This window comes from Haemaphysalis longicornis, unplaced genomic scaffold (genome assembly GCF_048455015.1).
Source record: "Haemaphysalis longicornis isolate Haplotype H1 unplaced genomic scaffold, Haemaphysalis longicornis Haplotype H1 scaffold_5, whole genome shotgun sequence".
Lineage (NCBI taxonomy): Eukaryota > Metazoa > Arthropoda > Arachnida > Ixodida > Ixodidae > Haemaphysalis > Haemaphysalis longicornis.
The window spans coordinates 153204726-153229769 of NW_027526385.1; the positions used below are offsets into that span (position 1 = coordinate 153204726).

At 46.4% G+C, this 25044-nt stretch overlaps 1 protein-coding gene across 3 annotated transcripts in view; it reads right to left on the reverse strand.

The window, feature by feature from the left end:
- Window positions 1–529: 529 nt before the first annotated feature.
- LOC144139465 (uncharacterized) overlaps window positions 530–25044 on the reverse strand; it is a 68995-nt gene continuing 44480 nt past the window's right edge. The window contains exons 4-7 of one of the 3 annotated variants that reach the window (XR_013316219.1): window positions 24522–24764; window positions 17056–17297; window positions 3219–3473; window positions 530–1936 (exon numbers count right to left, since the gene is read on the reverse strand). Coding sequence is in view for 1 of the 3 variants with exons in the window: in XM_077671800.1 (XP_077527926.1) it covers window positions 11430–11513; window positions 17056–17297; window positions 24522–24764 (569 nt within the window). In the remaining 2 variants the exon portion in view is untranslated. Of the gene's footprint in view, window positions 1937–3218; window positions 3474–11365; window positions 11514–17055; window positions 17298–24521; window positions 24765–25044 lie in introns of those variants that run through there. The other 2 variants (XR_013316220.1, XM_077671800.1) reach the window with 2 other exon arrangements.

Consider the following 25044-nt stretch of genomic DNA (forward strand, 5'->3'; position numbering starts at 1 on the left):
TACCATAGTTACAAGTTTTAAACTTGGACCGAGCTATGTAAATATATATCAGTACACAGAAAAATGAATTTTGGAGAATATCAAACGAAATATAGTTTTACCAGAGCTCCAGTGAATTCGCGCTTCGATTTTTTTTCATTTACCCTAATTCAATAAGATAACTTTTTAGTATCAACAATCACGAATTTGCGGCGCATGACTGTCGGACTTCAGACACTGCATGCATGCGCCCGGGACAGGACGGCACGAAAAAAAAAATGTTGAAGGCCGAGCCCCCCTCGGTCCCAAGAAAATGCATCCCACCTTGCCCGGGCTAAAGTCCCTTGATCGGCGTTTAGCTAAAGCAGATTAATGGACTTTAGCCCTGGCCATTTCAGTGCCATCCACACAATACACACGATATGCTTTTCATAACTTCCCTCAAGGCAGAGAAAACGATCAACATTCAAAACTGCAATACTCAGAAAAGCACCATATGACGCACTTTATAACGGGATCATTTCTAATCTACAGTTCAGTGGTACGCTGGCCATTCATTAACATAAAACAATTACCATATTACGAATGCACAAGTTCATTAAAAGTACTGCCCACGTCTTGAATACGCAAGATATTATGAAACAGTTAGGAATTCATAAATAAAAGCAGGGTAAAACAAATCGCAAATATAAAATTATTGTAGCAATCACATGAATTTATTAGGGGTATAATCCCACAACACGCTATTGCACTATCCTTTCAAACCGCATGGGCCACGGCCCTTCGGAAATAAGAGACCACAGCAAGCATATGTCCTTTCTAAATTACAAACAAAAAAAGAACCAAGAACATTTAGAGATCAGCGTAGTGCAAGCTAGGCTGCTCTTGTAATTACACACACAAAAATATCATGTGCAGCGGCTTAAAAAACATCAAAACCGAGCGTGAACCACTCAACAGCAGCATCGCGGCAAGGTGCGCCGCCTCGGGATCTCCTCGGGCGGGGCACACCAGCGCCACGCGCGGCGGTTAACATGTTCGGCTTCAAGGGTGCTATGGGGAGAAGGCGGCGCTTTTTCCACTGCCCAAGTGTTCTAGTTCACTATAGTGAAAGCACAGACGTTCGCTTTCATCTTGAACCTTCCCACAGGGGGCGTGTGCACTCTCAAAGGCTGGGCTACGTCAAAACATGCTGTCAAAGCACAGATCTTCGCTTTCGTCTTGAGCCTTAGCACTTGGCGGGTGTGCACTCCCCACAGGCTGCGGTATGCCAAAACATCCTGAAAGAGCACCAGACCTTTTCTTTTGCCTTGAGCCTTCACACGGGGCCCTTGTGCACTCCCCCAGACTGTGCTACGTCACAACACACCCAGAAAGCACCAGACCCTCGCTTTTGTCTTGAACCTTCACATTCTTGGCGCGTGTGTACTCCCCACAGACTGCGCTACTCCACACACGGCGAGAGCACCAAACCTTCGGTTTTGTGTTGAGCTTCACTCTGGCACGTGTACACTCCCCACATACTGTGCTACGTCAATAGACCCCGCGAGAGCACCCGACATTCGGTTTTGTCTTATGCCTTCACACGGGGCTGGTGTGCACTCCTCGCCGACTGCTCTAAGTCAGCACACCATCGCGTTCGTAATGAGCCTTCACACCGGCGCTTGTGCACTGCCCGCTGGCCAGGCTACTCTCAAAACACGCTGTGAAAGCACAGACCTTCGCTTTCATCTTGAGGCTTCAAACGGGGCACATTCGCAACAGGGACGGGCGCGACCTCAGAAATGAATTTCATTTTCAGGCTTGAACACAAGTGGGTTACATACTCTACACGTAAGCAGAACGACTAGCACTACCAACATTAGCACTACGTTAATTCATCCGCCTCTTTTGAAGCAAGGCACGTGGAGTGGAGGAGAGGGACCCATTTTGGTCGGAGACTTCGCCGTTCCAGCACCTATAATGACAAAAAAAAAACATTCTTTGCATTGACGTCTCCTTGGGCGCCCTGTCCACAACTGCAGAAATGCTGCGGCTGTCACCCATACCTGTAGCCGGTCAGCGATTTTACCCATACAGAGTGCATTCGGCAGGCATTATCAGATAATGAATGGCAGTCTACCATACCCCCTAAGGAATAAAATGTATGTCTGCAGCATCTTACAGGTACTCACGTACAGGGCAGAAACTTAGAGGCTAACTAAGACGGTTCAACTTTAATTGACGACGACTCAGCGAGCAAAGGAACGGGAGATGATAGGTGTAAAATTAAGAGAAAAGAATAGAGGGGAGTGGGTCAGGGAATAAACGCGCGTTAAGAAAATATTAGTAGAGATTAATAAGAAAAAATGGGCGGAGAAGCGCATGTAATGCCTAAGCAAGACAACCGTTTATCATTAAGGGTAACAGAGTGGATCCCTAGAGAAGGCCGACCTGGTAGGAGGCTGCAGAAAGTTAGATGGGTGGATGAGGTCAAGAAATTTTGGGGGATAAATTGGTCGCAAGTTACCAGAGGACCAGGATAATTGGAGGTCTATGGGAGAGGCTTTTGACATGCAGAGGGCGTATATAGGCCGATGATGATTATGAGCTGGCAACACTCTGCTATGTATTTGGCAAGCTGATCTCCGGTTAGCAAGGCTGCTTTTAGGCCTCTACCAGCCATTGAAAAAAAAAGGGTTCTTGTGGAATGAACAATGGGAGGAGGCGCTTATCGGCTGAGACCGTCTGGTCGAAACCTCCCTGGTCACCAGAAGAGCCGACGCCGCTGCTCCGCGCAAACCAGGAGCCATTAGCACAACCTGACGGCCATACACTCCAAAGGTGCGCAGTTAATCAAGCACGCAAGGATGATTCCGTTACGCTTCTTTATATAGCAGAGGCAGAAACTTCCTGCGAGCAGAGTGATGGTAGATGTCAAAGTTGACCACATATCTGCATAGTGAGAGCGGTAACAATTGCAGGACAAAAAGAAAAATAAACAAATCATTCGTATCTGCGTAAGGCAGTGTGGCACGCAATATTCAAGCAAAGATTTCTTTACTTTTGCTTTGAAGGTGATTTTGCGGCTACGGTGTTGTCGCACACACTGCGGACCTCATGGAATTATTTCTGCCCCATGTTTTTACCGCAGTTTTTTGTCGGCTTCGCCTGACAGCACCCTCGACTCCGCTGTGGTACCACCGTCGCCACGAGTAACACGCGTCCAAAAGCTTCACTTTCTTTATTATGTAACTAACCATGATCACCCCTCCATTTCACGCTTCGTCCGGACTTGAATCTCCTCAGCAGCAGCTCCCTTTTTTAGCTCGGGTTTTGCTAGAAAGAAATTTGCACGTCAGGACGGAAGGGTTAGCCACTCTCAGACGATCAAGTAGCTTCTTAAGCCACTTTTGGCAGTTATTGCAAACGACATTGTAGGGCCCATCTTTCTTTATAGCTTCCACGGCATTCTTCACGGTTTCTTTTGGAATCTCGTAGTAGCCGAGGGTCATCTGAAACGAAGCAAAAATTAACGGGCGTTATAGACCATTTTATTTACTTCGCACTGGTAGCTTCCATTTTTTCAGTAGGCTGTATTTGAGGCCCTGTAATTGTGTAGTCGACAGGAAGATGTAATTGCGCGTGGGCAACATAGCCGAGAACATGCTCTTATTTCATTAAAGATCAATAAATGAAAAGTGTCACGGACTGGATACAGCGCAGCGTCAGTGATACCGCGCTCAGTGCCTTGATACCAAGGCAGTCAGAAATAGAACGTGAGATTAACCAGCATTTCGACTCGCTCGTTGATCAATCGCGCAGCTGATCTCACCAGTAATCTGCAATTTTCAACGGTAGTTATCGCCGAACGTAAAAAAATAACTAGTAATTTTTGGGACCGCATCCGCACAACAAAGCACAGAATTTGCTCAAACCAGAGCTTAACTTCTCGGAGACTGAATTTTCCGCAAGGCAGAAAAAAATATTTTTGCTATCGCTTTTGCAAGTCTGCGGATAAGGTAAAAAGATACCCATATGGAAGAAAAACAAAAGAAGAGGTGATAATAGACCAGTACAGGGTAAATTTATTCAAAAACAAATTATTTACGTCCACTGCGTCTATTTTTCAACAAATACCTAATGTGGCGCCATTTTCATTCCAAGCAAAATACTTTAGCTAACTACCACTGCTCCCCTGCTTATGACACCAGTTGAAATAAAGTCAGATTTCAGTGGAAACAACGGTAAAAAATGCAATAACTATACCATATTCATCCAAATGTTCTTTGTAAAGATGGCAACCAGGCCTGCACAAACAAAAGTATGACTCAGTTTTAAAAATGCGAGGTCTTTCTTCAAGTGTTAACTATGGTGTAAATAGTTCATATCTTATTTTGCCTCATGTTTAGTGATTCTTTCTATCAGTTTGTTACTGCATGTAGATTATGAACTTACATTTTGATGTCCTCGGCATGGAGCTGTGTATAGCTTTTGAGCAACTATAGCTATTCTATAAGATGGGTAGTTTTGCAGAGCCAACAAGAAAAATATGTCTTTTTCGAAACGACCAAAAAGAGCTCTCATAACAAAAAAGAGCTCTTTAATAAAGCCCCAGTTATAAGTGATTGCTTGCGTTGTGTTCTTTTTTTCGTATTGACAAGTTTCTGGTGTTCTTTCATTATTATAGTATACCACCTTCCCGGCTTGCAAACCTATTGCATTTTAACCCAAAGAGCCCTTCAGGCCATTACAGGTACAGACCTCCTAGAAATGCACTTTAAGGTCGGTGCAAGTTCTAGATGGGTCCACTCCCACAACACATCTGGACCAAGGAAAATGTAAGTTGGCGATTCCTTTTTACTGATAGCCGAGGAAGAAACCACCGATCAGAGCACTCTACTGAATCGAAAAACTTTTCGTCTTCCACATGGGATCCCTGTTCAAAATAAAAGTACCAGTACGAAGTTGGAAGGGGATGTTTAAGTACACCAAAAATGTGACGCATACGGCGTCAGCGTCGTGACAGCACATTTCCGGGGTTTAGGGCGACGTTCGCTCCATTGCGTCTACTAGTGATTCCACATGAAGGCGCGGAAATGTTTTTTTTTCTCTTTTGCAAATTTATGTACAACACCCTATTTAATCTCGTAGCCCAAAGTTGCTGCCTGGTCTGGGTGAGCTGCCGAAACATTGCGCGAGATAAACTGAAATACGGCACGATGAAAACTCTGTAGGGTTGTCCGGAATGACTACAGTGGCATCGCTTGCTCTGAAAAATGCGGCCAAATTACTCTGTATAACGAATACTGAAATGATGTGAAATTCTTTGAAATGCCATAAATCACTCTATCTCTGGTTTGGCCTTTCATTTCTTTCTCTGCTCTGTGCCTTCATTACCGTGCAATATATTTTTTGTACTTCACAAGCCTGTGGTTTGGTGTGAGCGGCTTGTGGTTGCACTAGATTTTGTTCTTTTTCTGAAAGTTTCTGTAGATGGCTCTTCAAGGTGGGGAACTCGGAGTGACGGCCCCTCACATACACACCTCCATCTACGGCAGCAGGGAACAAGTATTCAGATGACCTCGGGAAATCTTCAGCGTACCGTGATTTTGTGCCTGCATGTGTACTATGGAAATTGCGAAGCTTATATCCTTGAATTTTTGTAAGTGCCTTTTTTTATGCTGGAAATTTTAGATCCCATTGAAAGTTTGTCCAAAAGGTAGATTGTAATCGGCCTAAAAGCTTGTTAGTGGTGCATAAAAAATAACTTGGCGTGAGAATCACAATTCTGGTGGAACTGCAAAGAGTCACTAAGAGGGAAGTCTAAAGATGGATTCATAAAGACGAAATAATTCCGAGTGTAATATTACAGACTCTGAGTGACACGGAGAAAGTAGCGAATATAGCCATAAACACTGCTTTGTATACAACAGTGATTTTGTAAGAAATGTTTCCTATAATTTCCCACATTCTGTGTTTTTCCTGTGCGGAACCATGACAATAACGCTGTACTGGGAAAGGGCACTGAGAACCATGTCATAAATTTAGCTCAAATTCGAATTCGTCTAAAAGTGTTCAATGGCAATATTCAAACAATTAGGAATACTTTACATACACACGAGCAAATATTGAAGTAAAGAACCTGTGTAATTGGCCATGTTTGTGAAGGTGTTCACGCAACACTTAATAAATAGGTTTAATAGGGATATATGAATAAACCGAATTTTACTTAATAATCTAAAGCAATATAGGAAAGGTCAAATACTCATTAAGGGACGATAATACCATTGGAGTGGTTCGCAGCTTTGATTTTTATTGAATAACCAAAGGTGTTTTATATTAACAAATGTGAATGTTCAAAACTACTGATGCCAAATTTCTGGAAATGTGCTCCTGTTATGTGCAAACTTGTGCGCATGTACTGGAAATATTTTTTGATATTCATGACGTAAGTTTTCACACCAGAATGTTTGGCTTAAGGATATGTTATCTCAACTTTGGCATCCTTTTGAAGTATGCTACCAAGTGAAAGTTTCCACTAACGCTTGGTTTCACTAAAGCTTAATGTTGTTTAACTCAAGCTCAAATTCATGCCCACAATTTGCTAAAAGAACTATCATGCATGTTTGATGCTTGTTTCGTAAACAGCACAAAGTTGATGTAAACATCAGATTTAGTTATGACTGTCCATAAGACTTCAGCGTTGCCAATATGGGTAATGAACATCGAACAGGTCATGCAATGCATACATATTAAGAGAACATTTTTAGGCTTTCTGGCACCGCCATTATAGGAATTATAAAAGTAACTTTTATTTTAGCCACAGCCGTGTGGGCGACAGTTTATTCAGGGGATGAAGAAAGACACCCGAGGCCTTCGAAGTTCATACTACGCAATGAAGAGCGCGGTCGCACATATCTTTCACTAACCCACTGTTTGTCTACCGTTCTTGAAAGGCGTCATTGGGGGCTCGCCACAGCAGCACCGGCAGAAGCGCGCATGGCACGCAACATAGCACTTTCCAGGTGTCCTTGGACAGTGGTTAATGTCACCTATATAAAGGTATACATGCTGAAAGCTCCAAAGTAACCTATAACTAAGTATCTTTTACGTGTATACGTATACAAAGGTTATCAAAATATAGGTTACTTTTGTACCTTAAATATTATAGGTTACAAAAATTCGAAAATGTGCACCTCTATTAAGGATTACCGAGCTTAGAGTGACGGGGACAAGAAAACATCCTTGGCTGGTACAGGTGTACTGCCTCAGTAAAAATAAAGAACTGGATACGAGTGAGATGCGTCAACGGCGTTCACACAGCTACGACGCCTTGCGCTCCAGTGAAGAGCACGTGCTAATGCCTGGCGCCGGCCAATAGGAAGCCGCCAACGAGAGGAGACGTAAGGGGAGGCGATCCCAACAAAGAAGGAGCACTTGGGCACGGTCGCGAAGTGTGACTGGGCTGAACGGCGTTCGTGAAGCCGATAGCCGAAACAGCGTCCCTGAGCTCTTCCACGACGAAAACCCAACGCCCCAAGTCTGCAAGATGGTCGTGGAGCCTCGGCTGCTTCACCACCGGCGTTCCCCAAGGAGCTGCGACCAGAACGACGAGAAGGTCCAGACGTGTGGCCACCCGAAACACGACGCGTGAAAGCTAAGGACTGGGCCCTTTTTCTTTTTTCAAATGACTCTGACGTTCTCGGTATATTTGAACTCCGTTGTTTTTCTGCCCTGTATCGTTTGCCGTTCCGATACTTCTTTTGTTATCTCTAGAGAGTGTGTGTGCATTTTTGCCGTCTCGTACAATAGAAACCCGAGGTCTCGCCAACTAAGCTCTTTTTGTGTTCAATATTATTGTCTTGAACGTGACACTACACACTAAAGTTTGTTACACCCTTGTGACTCTAAAAAAGGTGTAATATCGGTGCAGTAAGGTGTTTGGAGGCCTTTACACCCCTTTTCCTTGGGTTAGATGTCCCATTTGTGTAGCTTTACTGCTTTTTTGTTTGGCATAGAGGGTGTTGACGGAGTGCAACACTTTCGGCTTTCTGTATGGGTTAGCGAGATGTGAAATGGGTGTTTCTAAATTGATTACAGCGATGAATGCAAAGCTGTATTCCTAGTGTAAATACTCACACTTAACCAATAGTGGAAGACGTTCTGGTCCGCCATCGTGGCTTCTCCTTTCGAAGCAGTATGGCCCACTTTACATTTGATAAAATACTGTTATGACATTAACAGTGACACAATTATTACACAGGACAACGATCATTGATAGTTGCTAAATGCTATTGTTGTTATTACTGATGTAACTTAACAATTGTGTCGTGAGTTAAAGGGAATATTAATAACAGAATTTTAGAACGGGATTTACTCTATACATGGTTTCCTCTTATCAATACGAATCAGTTGTTTCAAAGGTATGAAAAATTTTTCCCTCAATTGCGAACACTAAATTTTTGCATCCTCTAATCCTTCCCGAATACTGGAAAGTGTGTTGCAAGGCGGATACACCTTTTAATTGTGGGATCAACATCCTTTCACACATTACATGTGTACACCCTAATGTTCCAAAGGTACTCAAAAGGAATTATTGGGGTGGTTGGAGGTCGTTACGCCTTTCTTGTGTTCCAAAACCATTTTTAGTTGTGAATGCAGTGACCAATAGTAATGCTCTGAATTTTTGTTAGCTGTCGAAAGATTGGTAATGGATTGTTCAGTTATGAACATATAATGCGCACTTCCATTTTTATTTTCTTAAACATGGGCAGTTACAAAACATTCCCACCTCCCTGTAGAAATTGTTGATTACACCCCCGTATCTCCTAATGTTGAAAGATGGCAGTTCTCTATATATGTGACAAAATTATCGTTACGTGCCTCAATATTATTTTTCCTGGTGCTGATGACTCAAAGTGTCACAAATAAAGTAGACTAACACGATTATGGCACACTCTTAGGGTTTGCTCGTTTGCAATACCAGTCAAAGAAGAACTTTTTAATGGTATAGAAAAACGAGCATCGCGAATGCACACTCGGCCTTTTCGTGCTACTCCTCTCCAAGAGCTTCCGACATTGCTGGAAGGTGATAACAACAATTGTTTTTGTTATGCGCGTAGAAAAGGGTGGAGAAATGATAATCACTCTTCTTTGTAGGCGTTACGATGGTGTGAAGAAGGTATTTGGCAGGTTATACAAATGTATGACCTAACGAACATACAGCACTTTTTACACATTACCTTACGATTAAACATTTCTTCGAAAACTCGCAAGCTAGCCTAAATATGCTGACATTAAGATGCACAATGACAAAATTGAAGATAAGAGCTTTCATTTTTTCAAAAACCCTCCAACTGTATCGGATGACTTCACTCTGCTGTCTACAAAAGCAAGAACAGTAGAAGTATTTCTAACGTGTTTGTATACTCGCTCTCCGCATGCATCCATTTTATTCTCTTGCTCAATTCATTTGTGCTCGAAGTGTGTCTTCTACCGGTTTGATATATGTATGTATATCATTCTACGCGCTTAGCCGATTCACATTGCCACATGTAGCTGTTCTGCCGCACCCTTTGATTTTTAATCTTCATCTGAGCTTGCGTCCCAAAGACAGCACTAGATCAAAACACTGTGCGAAATTACCTGCCCTTCAAATTCGTCCTGAACCATCACACTTGGCACGTGTGCACTCCCCTAGGCTGCGCTACGTCAAAACACGCTGCTGAACGAAAAACCTTCAGTAAAGGTTTGTTTCGTTGTTTCTTGCTTCGATGCGCCGATATTGTGGCATGTAGAAATCTTCCGATGGTCTGCGTTGGTGCCTGATGGTTGCGGCACTGATGAAACGACGATGAGAGTTGTTGAGGGTTTTTAAATTGTATATTTAAGCGAAAGACATAAACAGGATATTCACAAACTGAAGTAGACAGAGTAGGAAATAAAGTGGGGTTCTTGGTCAGCTAAGACTTTGTGGACGCGGCACCTCCGTCCGCGACGGACCCTGACCTAAGACTACCCAAGTGGTGAGATTCTCCCTAGCTGGAACTGGCTAGCCCGGCAGTACGCCGGCCGTGCATAGCACATTAAAACCCGGAGGATTCGACCCCAAGACCTCGTGTCACGTGGTTTTAATGCGTCACTTAGTCGCCACTCCCGATGCACAGGCCAATCAGCATCCCCTGAAGATCGGATTGGTCGGATTACCACATGTGGGTTTAAACTGCGGTGGGCAATGCCCCCCGTAACCTTCAAACCTCGGTCACCTTCTCTCACCGCAGAAAGAAGGAAACTATCAAACGCAAATGAAGCAACTACAACAAACATTCAGAAACCCGCGGAAACACGTGCAAGCGCCAGGGACAAGCATCTACGAACGCGGCCTGTGTCGCCTGTTCACACGATTCTCGTCCGAGATCGGACAGCCACTCCACGGCAGCTGGGACCCATAACCATCCATATTAAGGTAAGGCAGCGTGCCTCCGAGAGTGGCCGTCGTTGACAGGCAATGCCCAGTTAATTGGACCGTGCTCCCGAACCAGCGCGTAGGGACAACAGGACACGTCAGCCAGCGCAGGCGTCGCATCTACCGCGCCCATCCGGGCCGCTACACGAACACCCTAGCACGCCTTCACTCCGTGCACGCACGGGCCAAGAAAGGGAGCACTTTCCCGTAAAACTACCACCATCCAACCCCAGTTTACAGCTCCAAACTTCCCCGTCTCTGACGGCGCGACGGACCGAATAGCTTTACAACCGCCTAAACGAAAACGCAGTCGGCCCAGAGCCAGCTACAGCCAAGCTCCCTGAGTGCCCTTCAAGTCGCCGTACTACCAATGTTTTCCCACAGCTGCACCATGCACTGCAACCAAAACAACACGACAACGCGGCTGCGGCCCGAGACAATGTGTCCTCACGCAAGCGGCATGACCCACAGGTAGTGTGCTCTTAACAAGCTGGCTGCCACAAAGTCAGTCATTTCCAATTCCCGGAACCGCCACTCCCTCCGCGTTCGACACATCGTGCGTCGCTGGCGCCTAGAACCCTTACACCTTTTCGCTTTCTTCTTGAGCCTTAACACGGGGCTCGCGTGCACTCCCTACAGGCTGGGCTATGTTAAAACATGCTGTGAAATCACAGACCTTCGCTTTCGTCTTGAGCCTTCGCACGGGACGCGTGGGCATTCCACGCTGCCGACACTACGTCACAACACGCTCTGGAAGTACCAGACCCTCGCTTTCATCTAGAACCTTTACACTTGGCGCGTGTGCACTTCCGCAGATTGCCCTTAGTCAAAACACGCTGCGAGAGCACCAGACCTTCGCTTTTGCCTTGAGCCTTCACACTTGGTGCATGTGCACTCCCGGTAGGCTGCGCTATGTGAAAACAGGCTGCGTAAGCACAGACCTTCGCTTTCGTCTTGGGGATTCACACAGGACGTTTGGGCGCTCCCCGCTGGCGGGCTTGCCTCACATCATCATCGGAAAGCACGAGACCCTTGCTTTCGTCTTGAACCTTCGCACTTGGTGCATGTGCACTCCACACAGAGTGTGCTACATCAAAACACCAAAAGAGAAAATAATACATTTGCTTTGGTCCTGAGCCTTCCAATGGGGTGCGTGTGCAGTCCTCGCCGGCTTCGCTACCTCAAAACACCCTGCGAAAGCACATACCTCTGCTCTCTTCTTGAGCCTCCACACGTAGCGCATGTGCACCGCCCACTGGCCGGGCTACTGTAGCAAAGACCTTCGCTATCATCTTGATCCTTCACACAGGGCGTGTGTGCACTCCCTGCAAGCTGGGCTATGTCAAAACAGGCTGTTAAAACACACAGCTTCGCTTTCATCTCGAACCTTCACCCTTGACGCGTGTGCTTTCCCCCAGGCTACCCTACGTCAAAACACCCTGCGAGAGCACCAGACCTTCGCTTTTGTCATGAGCATTCACAGGGAGCGCGTGTTCCCACTCCCAGACCGCGCTAAGTCACAACAGACTGAGAAAGCACAAGACCGTTGCTTTCGTCTTGCATATTCATACTTGGCGCGTGTGCACTCCCCACCGACTGCGCTACTCCAAACACGTTGTGAGAGCACCAGACCTTCGCTTTTCTGTTGAGCCTTCACACGCGGCGCATGTGCACTTCCCGCCGGCTGGGCTTCGTCAAACGACGCTGTGAAAGGAAAGACCTTCGCTTTCGAATTGAGCCTCCATAATGGACGCGTTGGCACTCGCCGCTTGCAGAACTACATCACAACACGCTCTGGAAGCACCACTTCTCGCTTTCATCTTGAGTCTTCACACTTTGAGCCTATTCACTTCCCAAAGACTGGGCTAAGTCAAAACACCCTGGGAGAGCACCCACGTTCGCTTTTGTCTTGAGCCTTCGCACTTGGTGCATGTGCCCTCCCCGCAGGCTGCATTATGTTAAAACACGATGCAAAAGCGCAGACCTTCGCTTTCGTCTTGAGCATTCACTAGGACGCTTGGGTGTTCCCCGCTGGGCGTACTACGTCACAACATGCTCTGAAAGCACCAGACCCACGCTTTTGTCTTGAACCTTCACACCTAACTCGTGTGCACTCCTCACAGACTGCGCTACATCAAAACACCCTGCGAGAGCACCAGATCTTCGCTTTTGTCATGAGCTTTCACACTTTGCCCATGTGCTTCCCCGCAGGCTACGCTATGTCAAAACACGCTGCGAAAGCAGAGACCTACGCTTTCGTCTTGAGCATTCACACAGACAACTTGGGCGCTCCTCACTGGTGGCACTACGTCACAGCATCCTCTGATAGAACCACACCCTCGCTTTTAACCTTCGAAGTTGGCGCGTGTGCACTCCCCGCAGACTGCGCGACGTCAAAACGCCATAAGACAAAACAACACCTTCGCTTTGCTTTTGAGCCTTCACACGAGGTGCGTGTGCATTCCTCGCAGGCTGTGCTAAGTCAAAACGCCCTGAGAAAGCAGACCTCAGCTTTCGTCTTGAGCCGTCACAAGTGGCTCGAGTTCACTGCCCAGTGGTCGGGCTACTGCAGCACACAGCCTCGCTTTCATCTTGATCCTTCACACGGGTCGTGTGTGCACTCCCTGCAGGCTGAGATATGTGAAAACACGCTGTGAATGCACAGACCTTCGCTTTCATTTTGAGCCTTCATACGTGGAGCGTGTCACTCCCCGCAGACTGCGCTCAGTTAAACCACCATGCGAAAGCACAGACCGTCGCTTTCGTCTTGAGCCTTCACACGGATCGCGTGTTCTCTACCTGCTGGTCGAGCTACTGTCAAAACACGCTGTGAAAGCAGAGACTTTCACATTCAACTTGAACCTTCACGAGGATGCGTGTGCACTCCCCGCTGGCTGGGCTACGTCAAAACATGCTGAGCAAGCATAGACCAGACCTTCGCTTTCATTTGAGCCTTCTCACGGAGCGAGTGTATACAACCCCCATGCTAGGCTTCATCAAAAGACACTGTGAAGGTACAGAGCTTCGATTCCATCTTCAGCCTTCACACTTTCTTAGTGTGCATTCCCCGCATACTCTGCTATGTCAAAACACCCCGGAGAGCACCACACCTTCAATTATGTTCGGAGCTTTCGCACTCGGCGCGTGTGCACTCCTGCGCGCTATGTCAAAACACGCTGCAGAAGCACAGACCTTCGCTTTCGTCTTGAGCACTGACTGCGGGTTGCATAAGCGCTCACCACGTGTGGCACTACACCACAACACGCTCTGAAAGCACCAAATCTTAGATTTTTTCCTGAGCCTTCACACTTGGCCCGTGTGCACTCCCAACAGACTGCGCTAGGTGACAATACGCTCTGAAAGCACCAGACGGTTGCTTTGGTCTTTAACCTTCACACTTTGCGCCTGTTCACTCTCCGCAGAATTTGCTACGGCAGTACGCGCTGCGAAAGCAGATACCTCGGGTTTCGTTTTGAACATTCACAAGGGACGAGTGGGCGCTCCCGCTGGCAGCCCTATGCCACAACACGGTCTGAAAGCACCAGACCGTTGCTTTGGTCTTGAACCTTCAAACTTTGCACGTGTGCACTCTCCGCAGACTGCGCTACGTCAAAATACGCTGCGAATGCAAAGACCTAAACTTTCCATTTTCACCCTTATACATGACCCATATGCACTCCCCGCAGGCTGGGCTACAGAAAACCACGCTGCGAAAGCACAGACCTTTTCTTTCGTTTTGAGCATTCAGATTGAGTGCGTGGGCACTCCCCCAGCTGCACTACGTCACAACACGCTCTGGAAGCACCAGACCCTCGCTTTCACCTTGAACCTTCACACTTGGCGCGTGTGCACGCCCCGAAGGCTTTGCTTTCAAAACACACTGCAAAAGCACCAGCCCTACACTTTCATTTTGAACATTCACTTTTGTCGTATGTGCACTCCCAGGAATCTGCACCATGTCAAAAGACGCTGCGAAAGCTCCAGACATTCGATTTCTTCTTTAATCTTCGCACTTCGAGCGTGTGTACTGCACACCAATGCTGCAACAGTGTATGTCGAGAAGGAACCACACTTGTCTATAACACAGCTTTTGTACTTCTAGCCTTATACCCTACGTCGCCCAATAAGAATGCGAAGAAAACTGCCCTGGCGTTCTGAACTCAAAAGCCACAACAAAGCCACTAAGTTTTTGTAAAAAAGGTTTGTCCACAGATTTGAGACATAACTGGTTGAACATTGTCTGTGTGCGACCTATCCTCCAGCCCAATAAGCCCTCATCAAGTGAGAGTAGCACTGCGTCCGGCGCTCCCAAGCCCTTTCCCTCATATACAGTACTACTGTTACTTTACCTGGTGCAGTATTTTCCGATCTGAATATTCTGCACTGCCCCGGACTTGGTACCCCAGTCTGCTCTTCGATGCTCTTAGTATACTTTGCTCTTTCCCTCTCTCTGTTATAGACAAGTATGTTGCGCACTGTATGTCGCCAACACATGTTCTTGAGAGGTGAAAGATCCTGATATTCGATATCCCCATGATTCTGAGTCCTGTATAACATGTTTTTAGCTCACGCACGCGCACTGGTATTGGCAGAATCCCCTCTTGTCCGCGGAAGGCAGTTGTGCCTAAAAATACACTCCGTCGCTGTAAAAACAACACGTCAAAAAAGTGCAAACAAGAGGTGAGACACGAGGAAACCCCAGAACAAAATATATCCGGTATTGCTGTTTTACGCAGACCTAAAAATAAGGCAAACAAATGCAACGTAGGCCAATAGATGGATCACAGGTACACTTTGCATTAATCATGTCAACAACAAGAAGGCATGAGAAAGGGTGAAGGGGTGGATTAGGGCTGTTGGGGGGGTGCAGAATACTACCTCTTTTGCAGGGAGAAGCATACACGGTACTAATTTTTTCAGTGGCCTTCAAATCGATCCTGCACGGGGACTGGGAAACATTCCTCAAGGTATGTAAAACTTTTATGCCGTGTATTTGGCAGAAGCCTTATGTTTAATCAAAAGTGCATTTCTATGAAGTGACGTGGGGTGACTCAGTCCTGTGAGTCTGATTTTGCCCTTGTGAGTGGTAATTTTATGACTTCATCTGTCATGTGATCCAGTGAAATTCGATCCAACAAAGTCACCGGGAACCACGAATAATTTCATTAAGTTGAGCACTTCGTAAAATCAGTACTGCAATTTAACAAGCAGTTGATCGCATAAATTCGATGCCCAAAGTGAGGCACCACCCAATAGCTACCATGACATCTTACTTGCAGCGGGCGGGGCTATCGCTTGCCAATAATTTAGAAATGTGCTAAAAAGTCTTTGGTGAAAATATTAACATTGAAACAATAGGGGTTCTGGGCGAAAAAAAAAATTGTTCCCGAGCAAGAAAACGTGAGATTTTCTCCTTTATGTGCTTCGCTAGCATTAGGCTAACAGACGTCTTGTATCAAGCGAGCGTGTTAAACGCGCCGTCGGTTTCTTCGTGAGTTGGAAGAAAGCGCCAGATGAAGTCAGTAGCGGCCATCACGTGGTCTGGAGAGGACACAGCAGCTACAGCAGTTTCTGGATCGTCAGCTTCCCCTTGCACCTCTTGTTCATCGAAGACTAACTGTACATTTTTTGATGGTTCAAGACCTCCATCGTGGAAGCTCTGACCTGCTGCCACCTCAATAAGCGGACGAAGCTGTTGGGCGCGACTTGCTCGTGTTGAGGGCTTGCGGAACTCGTAAGACTTCGTTAACTCGGGAATGGCCCTGAATGTATTTCGTTAGCTCGAGATCACAAAAGGATCGAACCGTAGAGGTTCCTAGGGGGGGAGGCGGATGGTACCCGAATTTATTCGTCATATCGGGGAATTCGTAAGGGCGGGCTCGATGAGACTGAGTTTTGACTCTATAACTATATTTCTCATATTTTCCTTCTCGTCTCCATACAGTACAAGCAATGCAAATATTGATACGAAACATGCCTTCCCATTCGTTTGCTTGTTTGTTCAACCTCGATACACCAGGTTCTCCTACCGCGTGTTTCAAACGGCCCACGCATTCCCTCTTTTGTCTCCCGCAAAGTCAATATTGTTTGATAGGAAAAGGGCACAGCCATGCGGCCACTTTCCTAGAGTGTACTAGCTTGACTGAAGATTCTGTGGATCTAATATCATGTTGGCAGTTCCGATAGTACTCGAGAGAAACGCGTGGAGAGCAATCGCCATGGCATTCGAGTCACCCATGGCCGAATGTGCATGTCATCTTGTCGACTACTTGTTCCGCGTTTGTGCTTTCTTTGTTTGAGTTTAATTACAAATTCGCTCAAATAAACGCTGATTTCAACAGGAACTCTGCTTCGCTCTTTACTTCGTTACAATATAGAGATAAAGCTTGGTGGAGATTTTAGCAGTTGCTTTACTAGGAACTTTTGAAAGGCCAGTGGGCTTATTACTTACTACTGAAATGCCGTACTGAAGTGTGCGCCGCATGTGGCACACCAAGCACAAAGCGCATCCGACATCCCCCATTCCCTCACAATTTAGTGGCACCATATGCTTGCTGCGAACAGCATCAATCATCAAAGAAAAAACCGACAAATTTGTTAGTGAAAATAAAGAATTTGATTTCACTTACCTTTTCTGGATATTTATTGTGGAATTCCGTTTTCATTTTGCTCCTGCACCTCCCTGTAAGCTCACCGTTGTATTCGACAGCATCGCATACGAGCACCTCGTCTTCATACTCGAACGCAGCCATCCAGTGTTCAACACAAGGCGACGAAGTTTTTTTCATACCACGGTTTGATGCGAAGCACGCATATTTTATGGTGGGCTTGGTCCAGATATACACGCGACAACGGTGTTGATGAGAGGAACCTGCAACAATATTACAATTTACCACCACCGTCAACCCAAGCTCAATGTTTGGGGTGTCCATTTATACGAAAATTCGCGCCTGTACTCCCTTATACGAGACATAAGAGTGCACTGTCTTTATTCATGAAGTTTATTATTTCTCTCGCTGCGGACCACCAGAACTCATTAACGAGTGGTTGTCGCATGCTCCCTATAGAGGAATTTCTTCTTGCAGTAATAATGTTAGAGTTATTTTTCTTATAGTTCCTTTTATGTCCCCTTGGTAGAGTGTACTTTTCACTATCGTGGCCCAGTTTTACTTGGTGAATGTAGTAATGTTGGTGTGTGCCGTTTCTAAACCAACTTTGCGACAGGTCTAAAAGGAATGCCATATGTATAAATGAAATTAAAACATTTATGCGTGAATTCATAGTTGAGACCGCAGCACAACTCGGTTTTGGCAGGTAACATGCACAGCCGGTTGGAACACTGTGTAAAGGCTACGCGCTTGAATTTTGAGTGTGTCTCTTAGTCGCGCTGCAGGTGGGCCTTGCTCTTGCTGATTTATTTTTAAAGCGAAGCTTTAGTGTTCTTACTGATGGTCTCTGTAACGCCAAAAGGCCTAAGTGAAAGAAACGAAAATGGCTTCCGGCTGGCGAAATCAGACCTTGATCCCTCGCGTTATGGAACCGCCGTCTATCCGGTTGCTGCAGTTAGACATGGCCTAAGCAGTTTGAAAAACGTAGACGAGAACGATAGACTCGTCAGAAGAACGTTTCGCTTACAACCATCGTCATCGTTTAACGGAGGGGTGCATCATTTGATCCTTTACGCATGCACCTAAAAATGAACTAAGCAACCTCTATGTAATGAATTCTTAGATTTAAGCAAGTTTTTCAATTCCCTATTCCCAGCCCCCTTGAACCTGTGCGTTTGCGACGTCCATCTAACTAAGGTGCTTCGAAGGCTAATCTTGATGTAATGAATTGTCTACGCTGTTGGGGCATTACTTTTTGCACTTTTTCGGAAAATTAGGTAGAGAAATACACTAATTCAGCAAATTTCGTCCGCACCGCAAACTTTCCTGCGTTTCCACATGTGAGTGTAGTGTCGATAAGGTGCTAGTCTTGCTGGTCGGCGTGTAGTCGCGCGTCTACACTGCTATCTGCGACGTCTGTGCGTCGGTGGTCAATTCTGCTACCAGAAAACGAAAAGGTTTTCTTTCCAAGACAAGCTCGTAATTTTAAAGGCCGTCTCCGCCAGCGAGAATGGAGAACGTAGCCGTCCGGTAATGTCTACTATCTGGTACCCTCTAATCAATTTTCGGTGTGAAAAAAAGCGCATCAAGGTCACAAAAATGTACCCTTTCAGCACACGTTTGGTCCACGAAACGCGTTAAGGCACCGAAAGTGTCAAAAGGAAATATGCCAGAGTCCCTTAACAGAGAAAATCAGAAAAACGTAACACGAGCAGAAAAGCAGATACCAGAGAAAAGCATTGAAAGACTGGTGGTACTTAGGTTACGTTTGTGAATACAGGGGAAGTGAGATTGCTTTTTTGCAGAAACTTGTAGTGACTAAGCTCGTGGGAAAAGAGCAGGTGCAAATCGTGTCGTTTTCCCTGTGAAAAAAATTCTTGAAGGGTGGGTTCACCCCCACTGTTGTCTAACATGTTGGTTTTGTTTATGCTTCATTCACGCGAGCATTAACTCAAAAACTGCATGTAACGAAAACCTGCATATAACGAAACATTGCGATTTTTTTCTCCACTTCGTTATATCCAGGTTCAAGTGTACTCCCTGTTTCATCAACAAGTTTCGCCAATATTTTTTAAAACAAATTAACACCATCAGCAGAGTACACAATGCTGAATTCGGTCACTTCAGCTGTAACAGTATGTATAATCACAGTAAATTCCAGCCGGCAGGAAGATTCTGCGCGCGCTGCTCCGTTTTCTTTTACAAAGGCGTTTTTGGACAAAACATTCTGCGTTGTCTCACAAATAAAGCCTGGATCGCCAGGATCTTCGTTTCTGAGTATGCCCAACCGTTAGCAAGTGATGCAGACCTCACCATAGCTGTTTTATGTAAATTCAGGTTTTAGTTACGGAGCGCCTAGGACCGCACAATGTCCGTCCGCGTCCGTGCGCATAGCATTTAGAATCGAAAAAATCCCACAGCCACCAGCAGGATTCCAGCCTGTTTCAGGTAGACCACACATAAAATAGTGTCAGTCGTCTTACCCATTGGGGTACGGCCGTGAATTAGCACCCGAGAGTAATACTGCTTACTCCCTCGCCAGTAATGGTGCGGAGTGTCTAAAGACCTCCTAATATCCGTTCGCGTCCATCCGTGCGGACACTACCATCAAGCGAAAGTCAAGCGACATTCGATTTGAGCCTGGAGTTGCAGTTTCATTTAGGGAATAATATTCAAGCTGCAACTCATGGCTAAAATCGAATGACGGTCGGAGCGCGAATCCGATATCACTCGGGGCGCAATATTGATGTCATTTCGAGTCCCCGTACTCCACACCCTCGCCATCATCCACGGAGTGGAGATGCTGCCATTTTTTAGAACTGTTTTCGCAGTAATAAAAATATAATTTTGTGCATTTGTGGCAGTACTATACAGCGTAAATAAATTAAAGCAGACATTGGTAAACCTTACAGGTTTTCAAGAACTTCTAAAATAGGTTTAAACGTTTCTATACTGTTTGCGGTATAATATTGTTGTATACGACTCAGCCTTTATGCCGTAGTGGGAACCTGTTAACCAAACAAAGTATGGACACTGTGCTGTCGTGATAATTGTGTTTGTGCACAATTGCTGTTATTTGTTTACCTTATTAAATTGTGGAATAAATAAATGTTGCTATTTCCACGAGCGTCATAAGAGTAATGCTTAAGCACAAAGACCGATTCGATAGGTTTAAAAAGCTCAAGGTATACAGGGAAATTTTCTGAAAGATCCTTTCGCCCTTTCGACCCGTTAAGGTGAAAAGTTCCTAAATTCTTTAAGTTTGGTATTTAACTGAGTGAAATCATGGAATCGTAGAAACTAAGGCAGGTCGAGGGATTTCTGGAAACAGATTCTTAGAGAAAGGTATTACTGGAACATTGCGATTTATAAAAATTATGCAGTAGATCATAAAATTGTTTTCAAGGCTTCTGTACGTGCATTATTTAGATGCTTTACTTATTCTATCACGGAATACGCCAAGATTATTGTTTTCTTGTTTGGAATATTCTCTTTTCTTTCCCGCATTTGCGTAGCGTCATGACGCGGAGGTTGGTGGAAGCAAACGCCAGTCCTAGTTAAGGATGTTCCGTGTGGGGCCCAGCGTTGTAGCATGCAGGGACAAAATTGTGCTTTCCGACGCAGTGGGAATCGCGGACGGAATAAGATGCACCGTCCCTGTGTTCCCTTTGTTCGCATTGCATTCACATGTAATATTGCAAGAAGCGAAAGCACATGCTTCCGAACATACACCTATGCTTCTGAACATAAACCAGATGCCGCTCTGTTGGTGGCTTCTTAGAGATTGGGGCTGTCGCGTTCAGACAGACACGTGTAGGGTTTGCGCATGGGAAGGTGGTGAACGCTGCACAACCCCAAAAACCAACAGTAAGAAATCAAAGGGGAGATAGAAAAACCTTTTGCTGGTGAAAAAGAGACGCAGGTACACTCCAAAAAATCTGTATCTATACACTTATTACATACAATGGCTGTTGCCATACAGAAATTTTCTGCGCTGGTTAATGAACAGATACCTGTCAACAAAAAAAACACAAATTTTCTCTTATTTTTCTCGTCTTGACCAATAACAGGTGTGAAATCGTGCAAATATTCGGCTATTAATTTGCACAAAATACAATAAAACATAAATATTTTTAATTGCCATACATAATTGCCAGGCACACAGTTGCCTTGTTCCGTATTTACAGAGTTTTTGGTGTCACAGCTACTATCGCCATTGCGTGAGGAGAGGCAATACAAGGTCAATGATTGTGCCTATGCCCTTGGCCACCGGAGATGAAAGCGGAGCCGGGAAAACTCGAATGGCCTCCACAACTGAAACGACGAGCGTAAAAATGTTGCCAGAGTTTTAGTGGACACGGCGCCTGGGCCTCTTCTGGCTTGCCTGCTGACCGGAAGACTCCGTTGTCAGTGTCGCAATCGACGACGCAGCTGCAGGTGCTGTTTTGCTTGAGGATGCAGCTGCAGGTGGAGGAAGCGACTCCGACGTATCCATGGATGCCGACTCGGATGACGGCATGGGTGTCGCTGTTATGGGCGCCGCAGGTTTCATGGTTCCGCAAGCAGGCAGGTGCGGGAAGTCACCGCCGAAGCTTGCATCTAAAGTCTTGGAGGCTGGCTGTTGCCTTTTGGCGGCCTTCTGGGTTCCTGAAGAGGACTTTTTCCAGGCAGCACCCTTCCCCCGCTGCTCATGCAGGGTCGCCTTCGCTGACTTGTAGTCAATGTTTTTGTCCCCCTTAAGCTTGTGTATGGCCTTCTCTTTCTGAAGGACCGGACAGCGTGCAAACGTCGACTCATGACTGTCCCCGCAGTTGGGGCACCAAAAATTATCAGCGTCACACGCAGAACTTTCGTGACTGCCACCGCACCGAGCACAGCGGCTCGAAAGTCCACACATGGTTGCCACGTGGCCAAAACGCTGGCACTTGGTGCATTGACTAGGCACCTCAACATAAGGATATACGCGGTATTGCGTGCAGCCTAGGAAAACGTGTTCAGGCGCTGTTTCAGCGGCAAATACAATCCGCACGCTCTTGGATAACTTGCCTAGACGACGCACAGATTTGACAGGTGCTTTCTGACGCAGAGCTACGAGAACGCAGAGCTACGAGGGTCCGACAGATCAACTGGAACATCCCTGATCACTCATGCTCCGCACGCACTCGAGCGAGGCTCATACGCCTGGATTGGGATGCCCTGAATGGTTTTTATTTTTAGGAGACGCGCAGTAGCGTCAGCGTTGCGCGTGTCCACTGCTAGAAGGTTGAGCCGATAGTTTGGCCTTACTTGAAGGACTCCATCTGGTGCCATAGACTCAAGGCCACTTTCAGAGCCAGCGGGTTGAAGCGGGTAATGACGCTCTCCACCTTTGTGGGTTTCAGAATTACTATACGCCCGTGCTTCAGAAATTCAATGATAGGCTGGCAACTGAGAGTCAGATGCTGTATCTTAGAGCCACGTCACCGCTTAGGAGGCATCACGGTCTGGAATTTTTTTTGCTCGTCCGTACTCCTCAAGTTTTCTTGAGCAAAAAAAATTGTGGCAGAGGTTGCATCTGTCATGTCTGAGAAGGCATCCTCATCATCGGCAGCGGTTGATCAGAAGCGCAAGGAGATGAGCGGGGACTTGCCTAACCAGCTGGTATCGGCGACGATTCCAATGAGGAGGCGTTAGGAGCGTCTTCAGAGACGTTAGGTCCGTGTTCAGGAGCCGCTTCGGAGGTTGCCTGATGAGAGGGGTTCATCTCCAAGTGACCGGTAGCAGCCCCCGGAACTGGGCCAGAGAGGTGACATCCAGAAGTAGCACTCGGCAGCATACTAGGAGGTGAGCCCGGCGGCAGCCATGGCGGGGCTGCGCCCGCCGCAGGAAGCATGTCCTTGGCTGATGTGATGTACCAAATTCGACACGCAAAACGTCGAAACTGATTTAAAATGAACTGCAAGGAGAGACAAGCGCAGCCGGCCGTACGCGTCTTCTTCCTCTTCTTTTTCTTTTTTTTTGAAAAAATTTTAGTAGTACTTCAGAGTGTGGTATTCCTTGAACCACGGGTCTACGCACAGTGCCTTGTCGCAGTCTGCACACATAAAGCGCGTGTCCGTTTTCCTTTTGGAGTGACGAGTTGTGTTGGCACACACATGACATCTTTGCGTGCGGCTCCCTTGGGAAGAGGTCTGAGGCACCCTCTCTGGGAGTGGCGCTCCATCAGTCGCAGCGGGTCGTATGTGGTTCGTCTTCCAGGCCTTGGCCGTTGGATCTGGGCCTTGTACTGTTCCAATATTTTGTGCCGCAACTCTCTTTCTAAACACAGCAAGCTTCACCAGGATGCCATTTCTCTCACGGTAGAGAATAAATGCGTTCAGCAGGGATATGTCGAGCAAGTGAAAAAAGAACTTGTTCCACTTCATAGTTCTCCTGATGCTTTCACTGAAACTCAGCTGCATGTCAACTCTGTCAACCAGTCCCATTTTCTTCGTGTATTCAAGTACACATGTGGGCTTTTTCTTTTTTTCTCCGTTCACTCTGTCCACTTTATCGGAGTCTTGCATCGGGGGTCCATGCATTGATGTCAACATAGCGACTTCGCGCTTGTCGCACCATTTCAATGCAAGCAGAGTGTCTGTGTGGAAGCTTTCTATTTCACCCTTCATCTTTTTTTTGAAAGACGGCAGGCCCTTCCGGTTGATTTGCACAGTTCCGCATGCGTTTGTTCTGTTGCTCTGCAGAAATTCAAACAACACTGGGTTTGTGCACCAATTGTCCACAGAGTGCCCTTTTCCAAGGAAGTCTGCTAGAAGTTCAGCCACAACAGAGCCTGCATATCCAAGTTCATTTCTTTTGAGCAGGCTAATTGTAGCTCCTGTATAAACTAGAAACCTCAGTACATACCCGGTTTTCACGTCACACATCATGAACATCTTCACTCCAAACCTGTGTCTTTTGGATGGTATGTACTGCTTGAACTAAAGGCAATCTTTCCCAGGCATCAGAGATTCATCAATGCATAAATCTTGGTATGGAAGGAAAAGGCTTGAAAATTTTTCTGAATTGCCTCCATTACCGGTCTGATGGCCCTTGGGCGATCGGATTGCTCGGTTATGGAACTGAAGTCCAAGACGCGCATCAGAAGAGCGAAGCGATTCACAGAAAACATCTTCCGAAAAAACGGGGTCACCAGCATCGGGTCCGTCGGCCAATAGTCCCGCAAGGTGTTCTTGCGCACCAGGCCCGTCAGTAGCACTATTGCCCTGAAGCAGTAAAGCACCGGCAGACCCACGGCCGCCGAGGCTCCGAGCCGCGATGCGCCGGAGTGACATGCGCCGGCTTTTGCAATCCTTATTTGTTCGTTTTCGTGATGACGAGTGACAACAGTTATTCATCAAAAAACAGTTGGAAATAATCCAATTAGGTTGCTTCTGCCGGGAGCAGAGAGGCCGCAACCTGCCCTAATTGCCAGTAGTCAAAGGTGAAAAGGGATGGCGAAAAATCACCTGTGTCCCACTGGGCGTTGCCGTGTCTTGCTCGCTTTCGGGATGTTGCGGCTGCGCTGAGATCGAAGCTAGAACTCGTCGAATGCAGTTCATAGTCCGAAGATAAGCTGTCTTCTTCCGAAGAAAGACTGTCTTGCGATTCAGACTCGGTGAACGGAGCAAAATCAGAGTCAGAAGAGTCATCGCTGTCGGTGTCATCAGAACGGAGAGTTCGTTGGGACATGTCGCCGCTGTGCCGTGCATCTGAAGAACACGAAGGCAACTGAGTAAACGAGGAGAGCGAGAATAACTCGTGTGCGGGTGATAAACAAGCTTATAGCAGCGCCAATATAGATAGAAATCAACTTCCGCCGCCCCCGCAACAGGTCCTCTCAGTGGGTTACTTCAGTTTCAAGCAAGGAGAGCAAGAATACCTAGTGAGCGTGGGTAATAAACAAGATAGGAGCAGCGGCAATATAGATTGAAATGAACTTCCGCCGCACCTGCAAGGGAGTGCCGATCAAGTTTCGCGTGCCTCCGTTGC